Below are 11,528 nucleotides of genomic sequence, written 5' to 3' on the forward strand. Positions count from 1 at the left end.
ACCGACACTTGAGGCCAGCTCATTTGTTGTGAGAGCTGTCTTGTGCACCGCAGTTAGGTTAGCAGCATCCCTGCCTCCACAGAAGCCAGTAGCAGTGCCCCTTTTCAAGATTTAACAACCAAAAATCTCTCTAGATATTGCCAAATGTCCCCGGGAAACAAAGTCACCCACCCCTCATTGATAACTACTGCTACATTAAGTATAAAACCAGAAAAATAACGGCTTTCAACATTATACAGTGCTTTTCTCACACCATTCTTCAATACTGGTTTAATAGTACAAATGTTCTAGCTATTACACCTTATTCAGCAAGTAAAATAAATTCCATAATTAACATGAAAAAGTAAAAGAAGAAACTGATAAATCTTGAATACATACTCCACAGCTCAGAGCAATAAAGTTGGAACAAATCAGTCCAATCAAGAATTCATCATCCTTACTGAGTAGGAAACTTTCATCGAAGAAGGGCATAATACTTAGACTGAATTATAAGTGTCACATTAACAGAACTCTTCTGGAACTCTTTGGTGAACTTCACAAAAGATAAAGGTAAAATGTTTCAAAACAGAAGCTGATTATCATGTGCACAGCCTCAAATATAAGCATGATCTATCTATGCATCACACCCGTTTAATTTTATATCATATCTCTGCCATTAAGATGCCATTGGAGAGGAAGCTAAGTTCAAATTTTGTATGTCGATAAATCTGAATCAGCCTCCAATATTAAATATCTTCCTAGCTTAAAGACTAATTTCTCATTTTTAAAGTTGTATATAGAAGGGTATAGTGGAAATCCCACTTAACTTGGTCTCAGCAAACTTAAAAGTCCACTATTTACTAGCTAAGTATTCTCAGGCAAGTTACAACCTCTCAGAGACCATTTTTATCTATAAAATGAAAGAAAAAAAAAATGACCACCTTCTTTATTTACCTCCTAGTATAAATCTTTGTAAATTCTAAACCACTAGAAAATGGTATTCTTTAATTTTTTTAAAAAATTCTTTCCATTTGTTTTAGTTCAGGAAAACTGATGAGAATTCCAAATGTGCAGTCTATGTTCTCCCTCACTTTCTCTTTGACCTACATTATTCACCAATCAAAATCTAATAGCAGTAGTGATATCCCCAAATCTCCTTTTTAAACTCTTTTTATTATAAAAAATCAAGTCAGCATTTTTGCTTAACCACTGTTTATTAAAATAAGCTACTGAATTATCTTGTCTTTCTTGTAATTGAACTACACCAAGAATTTAATGTGTCAGTTCCCTAAGACTCACTGTAATTTGGAAGACAAGAGACGATCTCTGATAGCTTTTCCCAGACGGCTAAACTAGTGAGGGAATGTCAAAGTTTCAAAGTTCACAGGTAATCGATGCTTCCCCAGAGTCAAGTCTTCTGGTCTGGCAGAAATCATAATCAGAGTTAGGGGTTTGAATTTATAAACTTTTTCTACCTTCACTCAAAGGATTAACTTTTGGCTTTATTTTAGATTTATATTGTACTTTAACAATTCTGACAGAAAGGCTTCCCAACATGTTTTATCACATTATCTTGTATAGCACATAGGAAACTGAGTGTCATGGAATCCCTCGACTTTCAAAGAAGATGGAGAGCACTTCTGCTAAAATCACCTTCCAAAATACCAGGAAAACTTCCGTGTTTAACCTGAATTCTATTAAAACTTCCTTTTACTTCTGATTTAAATGGAGTATGCCAAGTAACCCTGGTTTTCGAATTGGGTGAACTATTTAATCCTCCTCAAAGAAAAAAAGAAAAAAACAAAACCATCATACAGCACCGAACGGACTTGTCAAGAGAAAATACAGAAGACTATTATACAGGTGGTCCACTTCAGTTAGACTCTTCCCCTTTCCTCATGCCAAATAAAAGCTGGCTAGGTTTAAATCATATCTTTGCAAATAAGTGTTATTTCTCTCTTTTTTTTCCTGCAGTACCAAAAATATTTGACATTTCCTTATGAAGCTGTCTAATCAATCCTCAAAGTTCTAACTGCATAAACATCCTGCCAGGGCCACCAGTGCCCTCAGAATCTACCTCAATGCAGTCAAAGTGTTCTTGAAGACATCATACAGCACAGTCCCTTAACAGGGCATCTTATCCTGTTCCAGATTCCACAGCGAGAGACTCAGAGAAAGTTCTGGGAAATTCTTCAGAGCTGATTAAAAAAATGATATGATCTGCAGACCCAGAATAAAAGCTAAGGGATTAGGACTGCTTAACCTGGGATAATAAGTCTAAGAAATAAACTAACAACATAAGTCCATTTCAAAGACAGGTGATATATTTATTTCCATCTCCATTGATGTTGCCGTTAACATGAATATTCAGATTATGTGTAAAATACGTTCATAATTACAATCTGGAAGTGAGTTAACAAGGACAGTGATGTGCCATCCCCTCCTGCAGGTCTTTAGGATTAAATAAATCCTTATCTGCTTGAGATAATTTGAGTATAGTGCTGCCAGAAGGCAGTAGGAAATATTATGTGACCTCTCAAGGTCTCTTGCAGGCCTTTATTCTATTATTTTGCTGTTAGCCTTTACTTTGGCAATTTTTCATGAAATTAAAAAAGTTTAAAAAATTATTTAGTAATCAATTTGTAATAAAAGCAATTCTAACATTTCTTTGAGTAAATTAAAAGAGGGCTGCAAAGCAAAGGTAGGGATTGATAGTGGTGCCCTTATATAGCATCTGATATAGATATAGATATAAAATACACAAAAAATGAGATTTTAAAATGTATCAGTAGCTAGCTGTAGGTTCTCCCCTACTTCAATGTGAGGAGAAAACGGAAAATGCTACTAATTAAGTGGTTTTTTAATTTAATTTTATTTTTTTTAAGATTTTATTTATTTATTTGACAGAGAGAGAGCCAGGTAGAGAGGGAACACAAGCAGGGGGAGTGGGAGAGGGAGAAGCAGGCTTCCCACCAAGCAGGGAGCCTGATGTGGGGCTCGATCCCAGGACCCTGGGACCATGACCTGAGCCGAAGGCAGGTGCTTAACGACTGAGCCACCCAGGCGCCCCTAAGTGTTTTTTTTAAAAACCAATCACCAAATGATTACATTTTACCAGTACAATTCAACTATAACCTGTATGTGACATTAAAATAGCAAAAAAGGGGCGCCTGGGTGGCTCAGATGGTTAAGCGTCTGCCTTCAGCTCAGGTCATGATCCCAGGGTCCTGGGATCGAGCCCCACTTCCGGCTCCTGGCTCAGCAGGGAGCCTGCTTCTCCCTCTCCCTCTGCCTCTCCCCCTGCTCATACTCTCTCTCTCTGTATCTCTGTGTCTCGAATGAATAAATAAAATCGTTTAAAAAAAAAATAAAATAGCAAAAAAACCCCATAAAAATAGCCATTTTTTTTAATGACTGTTTGAATTTGTAAGATGTAAATTCACATTTTTACCCTCTCACCGAACTCTGAAATACACTTACAATTAAAAAAGACATATACTAACATAGAACGAATGTTATACATCTTAATATTCTCTAGAGAGAAGAAGGGCTCTCCAAATCTCTGGTTGTATATATAACTTCAGAATAAAGCCATGGAACCCAAGTACATTTCAGAAAACTTGGTAAAATCATTTTCAGTATAATTGCCTTGTAATGAGAAGTCACAAAAAATGATCAGAGAAACCTTCTTTTTGTACCCAAAGAATGGGCCTGCACAAATCAATATGCATAATATTAAAATAAAATTTACCTCTATTGTAGGATCATATTCATCCACAAAGTGATTCTGAATTAGCTGTATCGTCAAGGCACTCTTGCCTACGCCACCAGCTCCAACTACCACAAGTTTATATTCAGTCATTTTCAGCAGGCCTTATAATAAAAATAATGAAAATGTGACTAAATTAGAACATGTGGTTAATATAAATTAGAACATGGGTTAATATAACCCACTCTATCAATACCTTTTAACACAAATTCACCCTTATATAAAAAAATTATTTCAAAATGCTTCACCAAATTCAGTGATGAAAACTTCAGTTGACTACAGATGAGTACTGTAATGAATTGCACTTCGTTTACAAACTCTCCCATCAACATTTGAGAAAATGCATTCAGAGTACAAAGTTCTTTTATCTTATATTCAGGTTGTTCTATCTAAACAGCCAGTCTGCTGTTCTGTAGCAGTTAATGGCTCTCAAAGGAACATGCCATGACTTCACTCAATACAAGTGTCTATACCCTGTGGACACACCCACACAAAACTTGTTGACAGCTACCTCTACAGTATTCCTAGTTGACTCTGGCCCCTAAGAGTTACAAGTGGATATGCTGAGTGCCTTTGTCAGAGCCAACAGCTATAGACAACTTTTCTAAAAGCATCCTCACAGTAGTTCTCCTGGAGTTAACAAGAGTCAGATGGGGGGTGAAGGGAAGACTGACAAATAAAGCTGGATTGTGTAGTGGGGAAATAAAAATTGAGACACCAAAGCAGATTTGATAACATTTCAATCTGTAAAATATCTGCTGGGTAAAATAATGGTGTATAAAAACTAAAAGAATTTTAAGAATTTTGAACTATTCAGTATGGGTGACTTCATCATCTGTCACAATATATAAACCTGTATTAGTGCTGAAAAAAGCACTTTGCACCAGAAAAATGTAAGTATATAAAATTTAAAGATAAGCACTGCTTTTAATGAGAGGAATTTTAAAAGCTGTAAGTGAATACTTCTCAGTGACTTTTACTCTCTGCTTCTTGTACATAGTCTCTCAACAATTGAAATAAATATTGGCAACTTATAAGGTTGACAGCTCAAGACAGAAAATATTTTTTAATCAGCTGTTTCAAACTTTTTGAAATAGAGTGAATTTATTTAATTTTATCTTCTTTCCCCCCAATAACTACATTATTAAAAATAAGGATTGAACTAAAGAATGGCAGTAAATTCACAATAACTACAGGATAAGTTATTCTAAATTAATGAATGTGCAAATATAAACACTATAGTGCATGCAGTATCCTATTAACTGAAGACCAAGAATTATCCAAATAAGCGCCCCCCCAAAAAAGTTCCAAATGATAACATACTAACCATTACTTCCTTACACTATTCCTGAGTCTTCTCACAAAGAACAGTTAGGCTAGACAACTGTTGTATCAAAGACTATTATATTACAGCCCCCCTGGCCTATTTTGTGCCACCTAGCCTTATTTGCTAGGCCACCTTGGCAGCCTCTCCCAAGCATGTATCTTACCCTGTTTGCTCCCACTTTTTTATTCCAAATACAGGCAATAGGAAATGATGAACAATGAGGAGAATCACACCAAAATGTACTCTAGCTCCCTGCCTATCCCACCCCCTAAAACAATTTGGGTAGCCTAGAACAGTAGTTATCAAACTGTGGTCCAGGAATCCAGCAGCATTCCTAAAACTTTTGGGGGGTCCAAGAGGCGAAAACCAATAATACTAATAATACCATTACTACTGCAATGTTATTTACCCTTTCCACTCTTATTCGTTAACAAGTGTAGTTTTCCAGATGTGATCACAATAGAGTGAGCGCAGAAGCAGATATGCAGATGTCTTCTATTAAGCAATATAGTTAAAGAGATTAGCAAAAATGTGAAACAATGCCACTATTCTAATTTTTGTTTTGAAAAAGTTTTCATAAAAATGCTATTATGTTCCCAAGTAATAGGCTTATTATTTCTATTTTTAAATGAATTAATCAATTTTTTAAATTCTCAGTTTTAATTTGTATTATGGTACATATTGACATACCCCATATAGGGATCTTCAATAATTTTCAAGAGTATAAGGTGTCCTTGCAGCTAAAAAGTTTGCTAGCCTAGGAGATACTGTGAACAGATAAGAGATTATAGAGCTTAACTGTGTGAGTGCTGAGAAACACACACCTTCTGGTCTACCTGTTTATGCAGCTGTTCTTTCTGGAAAAAAAAAAAAAATCCCTGAATTATTTTAGAAACCAAGTATATTTAAATCCACTAGAGAGAACTGGGTTCCCAAGGAGACTTACTGAAGATCATAGGCCAGAAAGAGCCCCCTCACTCAAAGCTAAGATAGCTACGGAGGGTAAAGTGGGACTAGAACCCAACACTTTGTTAAGGGAAAAAGAAAACCACTTTTGTCATAAAACTGAATTATCCTCTCATCTACGGTCTCTTAAAATCAAGTATGCCTGTGGATGGCTACAGTCTCAAAGTAAACAGTATGTTGATATCAACCATATTTGATATCTATAGTCTATCTCATGGTCGAGTCAGCATTTTGGACCTTAGTCACCTAAGAGTGACATCACTCATATGGTTGATTCTGACATGATGATTAGGAACAGAATTTTTCCCTTTGTAATTTCTTTTTCAATGATTTTTTTCCCATTACAAATATAACATGTATATTGTATAAAAATTAGAAAATACCTATTTTAACCCTTGTTTTGATAAATGTCAAGAGTTAAAAATGCTAGCTTAGGACTTCAGCTAAAGCATGCACATGCCTAAGAGTATTTCAGGCAGTTGGCTGGAAGATTGCTACAATTAACTCCTCTTGCAAGTCAGTTTGAAAAAAAAAAAAAAAACATATGAGTGCTATTTAGGAGTACTGTAATAACTCTTGGGACGGCGGTCAAATTTGTAAGGATAAAGGTAATATACAAGAGATAGGGGAAAGGACAAGCACAGACAAATTAAACTTTAAGTACGATTTTAGCTATTGCTGTCTACACTCAACTAGCAAGGAAAAAGCCCTGCTTCTGCTCTGCGGGTTTTCTGTCTTGTGTTTTAACTTGACAAAGCAAAACAGACCTTCTGGGATTAACTTTTTCCTTTTCACTAAGTCACAGGCTTTACGTTGTAGGGTGTTGGCCACCTGTTCTTCCACCACCATCTCTACCTCCACCTCCTCCTTTGTGGCCACAGCAATGTCACAGCCCATACATGGGGGAGGGGAGCAGTCAGGAACTCGGCTGCAGATGCATTTTTTCCAAACACAATAACCACAAACAGTGGTCTCTAAGCACTTTCTTAGGCTCTTCCAAAACGTGACCTCTCCTATTACTCATATACCCCCTACACACTGGAAGGGACCACTATCCGTCGTCCAGCCTGCGCTCGAGGGAGAAGTTTATACCTTCGTCCTAGAGATGCTAGATGCAGCGGAGAAGGCAGTAACCGAGGCAGCAGAGGGCTGGGAAGGGAGGAAGAGGTGCGGGAGCGAAGGGAGAGAGAGAGAGAGAATGAGAGAGAGAGAGAGAAGGACGACGAGGGGGAGGGGAGATCGGAGCGCATCGGGAGTAACCTCCACCGCACCCGACCGCCCCGAGGGGCAGCCCGCCCAGCCCGCGAGTTTCTCCCCGGCCGCCTCCAGCTGAGGCTCTCGGGGAGGAGGAAGGAAGGGGTTCCCCGTCCAGGAAGCAGCACAAGCGGCGGCCGCCTCTAGCCTCACCCTCCTCAGCCCCGCACCGCCCATTCCTCATTCCCCGCGTCGCTGCGTCCCCGCGCCTCCCCCTGCAGACACCCCCACCCGGTCCGCTCGCCCGCTGGGGCTCAGCGCCCGCGCCCCCTCCCCGCCCCTCCGGGGACCCCTAATTCATTCACTCGCCGCCGGCCCCGCCCGGCGCCGGCGAGGAGGGTCGGGACCGGGGCAGGGGCCCCGGAGGGGTGGTCCGCTCCGTACCTCTCTCCCGCACCTGGGAGCCGCCGAGCCTCTGGCCCCCGCCGCCGCCTTCAGTGCCTGCGCCGCGCTCGCTCCCAGTCCGAAATGGCGGGGGCCGGGAGTATTGGCCGGGCAGCCGCCACCGCCGCCGCCGCCACCGCCGCTGCCGCTGTGCCTCCGCCGCCGCGGCCGCCGCCTAGGGAAATCGAGCTCCGAGCACACCGATGAGTTCGGGGCCGGGCGGCCGCAGAGGGCAGAGCTATCGATGCGCGCGGCGCTCGATTCCTCTACAGACCCGCGTGCGGGGAGGGAGCGGCTGAGGGCGGTGTGGGGAGAGGGAAGAGAGGGAGCCTTGCGAGCGCTGCCGGGGAGAAGGAGGGGGCCGGGCCCGGCCAGCGGAGGAGGAGCGGGGGCCGGGCCGGCGGGGGAAGGGGGTGGCGGGCGGCGAAGGGTGGGGGAGCCGGGCCGGCAGAGCAGGGGGGTCTGGGCGGCGCCTCGGCGGGGCGGGGAGGAGGGACCGCCGGACCCACGCGGCGGCCCGCCTCCGGACTCTCGCCGCAGAGCCTAGCCCGCAGCCGCAGACTCGCACCCGGGCGGGCGGGTGGTGGGCTACGCGCACGCCAGGGGCTCCGTGAGCGACCGTGCCGCACCCCTTCTGGTCTACTGCGAGAAGCTGCGGGAAATCCGCCGCCGCTCGGGGTCGTTCATTTACTGTCATTTACTGCAAGTAAATAAACAATGCAGTCACCAAATGTGGGAGGCGACTTCGGTGACTTAGGGAGACATGAGGCAGACAGTTCCCCACCCAGGGGCTTTCTGACCACGGCTTCGTGATTACCAGCCTCAACACTGGGGGCTGGGAACCTAGCCCCAAGCCCAAACAGACATGACATAGGCTTTCATAATTAATCTTAACGGGGAGGAGGTCTGTTGTTTTTTGTTGTTTTTATGAATGTTTTGAAGTCATCACAGGTCATTCTAAACAGCGACCTCAAATGTGCCTATTGCCCATGAGGGCACAAACAGAAGGCAAACTGTGTTTAAGTGCCCTTGATAGTTTAGACCTGAGGAGAATCACTCAAACAATTAGAAGACCGAGATTAATCAGTTAACGTTCAGGGAGTTAACACGTTTAACAACAGAACAATTAAAACTGCTAGCATAACCCAGAGTCTGATAAACTACCTAGAGAGGTAAATTGTTCGGGTGAGTTTTCAAGATTGAGGCCTGGCAGACGGGCGTCTGCATCTAATAGGACCACCTATCTGAGTCTCAACTTCCAGTTCCGTCTCTCTAGTCCACATCGTAAAACACAATAAAATGATTATTTTAAATCCCAACTATTACGTCACTTAACATAGGCCTTAAACCAACTGTCACCCTTCTCTTCCTACCCCTTAGGTGGGCTGTCACCTGCAAGGCTTATTCTGGTCTTTCTCTCCTAGCACCTGGTACCAGGTGGAAGAGAGAAGAGAGGAAGTGGAAGACAGGGAAGGGAAAAGGATGTGCCTACTCTGTGTCCAGCAGTCGCTCAATGTTTTGTACATATCATCTTATTTAATCATCACAACAACCGTATGAGGACGAATACTTTTCACTATTTTACAGATGAGGAAACAAATTTAGAGAGGTTAAAAATTGGGCCCAAGGCCCCCCCTGAAATGAAGTATCCATGTCAGATCATGTTCACTCCTCTACTCCCAGCTCTAGAGTCTCCCATCCTGCTGTGGCTTCCATCCCACTTAACAGAAAAGCAAAAATCTCCCAAGTCTTATGGCCTTAGATTATGTGACACCCTTCACCCCTTTCCTCTCTGAACTCTATTCTATTACCCCTTTCCTCATTTACACACACACACACACACACACACACACACACACACAGGTTCCTGGCTGTTCCTTGCAAATGCCAGGCAGGCTTCTTGTGGAGGAATTTGCACTTGCTGCCTCCTAACAGAACACATGTCCACTACATAGCCACAGATCTTCCTGACACTTACAGATCTTATAGGAGACTTTTTTTTTTTAATTTTTTGACAGAGATACAGCACAAGCAGGGGAAATGGCAGGCAGAGGGAGAAGGAGAAGCAGGGTCCCCGCTGAGCAGGGAGCCCGATGCGGGGCTCGATCCCAGGACCCCCGGGATCACGACCTGAGCTGAAGGCAGACGCTTAACGACTGAGCCACCCAGGTGTCCCCTTATAGGAGACTTATAAACGTCTCCTTCTAATGAGTTTTTCCCAAAAGATCATCTTTGATATTGCATCTCTCCCTCCCCCCCAATCCTGTTTCTCTTCCTGCTTTCTTTTTTCCAAAACACCATTTTCTAATATGCTATATAACTTATTTATTATGCTTTCTTGTCTTTCTTCCACCAGAATATCAAGCTCCAGGAGGGCAGGGATTTTTGTCTATTACTTACTGCTGTATTTCCAGTGTCTACAACACAATAGGCACTTAATAAATATTTATGGAATGTTGAATGAATGAAGTTATGTACCCTCCCTCTGAACTCTGTGACTCTAAATCCTTACTTAGAGTGCCTTAAACTCTCAGTAATCTGTTTTCACTTTCTTTCAAAAAAATGCCTTTAAACTCACCCAGGTCACCTTCTGATAAACCACACCCTGTGGAGTCAAGGAAAGTGTCTGCACATAATGGACACAATGAGTTTTTGTTAAATGAATGAATTTGCACTTACTTGGACGTTGCTTTGTAGTTGCTCTTAAGTATAAACTACAGATTTATTTTGTCCAACTTCAAGTACATGATACGCTCTTGTTTTCCTTGACAGCTGCTAATACAATGTTCTCCCTGTAGTTGGTGCTCCATAAATCTTACAAGGACTATAATAAAGAGGAGGAGAGAGCTTTATATAGCACTTTTATGCTGATTGTGAAAATTCTGGCATTAGCAGAAACCTAATCCGTCTCCATGGTCTCAATTATCATCTAGGCTCGTGATTCCCAGAGCAAACCTGCATGCCACTCTGTTCTGCGCACCCTATCCTCCAGCTCTACCTCACACACCTTCTCTCTTTCCTTTTCACTCCTACAGCAATGTATGCCTATGCTGTGCCAAACTTTTCCATCCTTCAGTCCTGAGTGCTTGCTCAGACGCCAGAATTCTCTTTCTTTCCTTGACACAGGGCTCACAGCAGTGGGTCTCAAAGGGAAGCACCTTGCATACTTAGGAAAATGCAAGTTCCTAGGCTGCTCACCCAGAGATTCCATTCAGTTGGGGCAAGGTGATCTAGAAATCTTCTTTTTTTAACAAATCAGGTGATCCTAAACTGGTGGTGAGCAGTCTGTACACTGAGAAACTCTGATCTTGACACTCACATGGCTCTTGGCAGCTACCCTGTCTACTGTCTTCTGGGGTTTTCTTCTTTAAGCTTGGTGCCTGCACTGAATAGTCTCCATGGCTCTCCTTTTCTCTGCTCTCCCCAAGGACAAGCCCACAGACTTCTACTGTGATCACGATGGGAAAAGAGAGAGGGAATAGCAAAAAGCATAAATGGGGATACGAGGTTTGCTCTGAGATGTGATTGAGGTTTTTACCCTCTACTCTTACACTCTTCGGGGAAGGCAGCCACATACACACGTGTCCTTGTCAACATCCTTTTGATCATACTTTTTTTTTTTTTTTTAAGATTTTATTTGTCAGAGAGAGAGAGCACAAGCAGGGGGAGCAGCAGACAGAGGGAGAAGCAGACTCCCCACTGAGCAAGGAGCCCAATGCTGGACTCGATCCCAGGACCCTGGGATCATGACCTGAGCCGAAGGCAGACACTTAACCGACTGAGCCACCCAGGCGTCCCTTGATCGTGCTTTATGAAGATCACACTGACCTATCCTTCACAAGATACCCT

The 11,528-nt window shown here is 42.7% G+C and overlaps 1 protein-coding gene across 2 annotated transcripts in view; it reads right to left on the minus strand.

The window, feature by feature from the left end:
* The window catches only part of KRAS (KRAS proto-oncogene, GTPase), a 38,649-nt gene extending 30,647 nt beyond the window's left edge, over window positions 1-8,002 (minus strand). The window contains exons 1-2 of one of the 2 annotated variants that reach the window (XM_032432665.1): window positions 7,693-8,002; window positions 3,731-3,852 (exon numbers count right to left, since the gene is read on the minus strand). In XM_032432665.1, the coding sequence (XP_032288556.1) occupies window positions 3,731-3,841 (111 nt within the window). In that variant the 5' untranslated portion in view covers window positions 3,842-3,852; window positions 7,693-8,002. Of the gene's footprint in view, window positions 1-3,730; window positions 3,853-7,679 lie in introns of both variants that reach the window. The other variant, XM_032432664.1, reaches the window with a different exon arrangement.
* Window positions 8,003-11,528: the final 3,526 nt, after the last annotated feature.

This window comes from Phoca vitulina, unplaced genomic scaffold, assembly GCF_004348235.1.
Source record: "Phoca vitulina isolate PV1807 unplaced genomic scaffold, GSC_HSeal_1.0 scaffold49, whole genome shotgun sequence".
NCBI classification, from domain to species: Eukaryota; Metazoa; Chordata; class Mammalia; order Carnivora; family Phocidae; genus Phoca; species Phoca vitulina.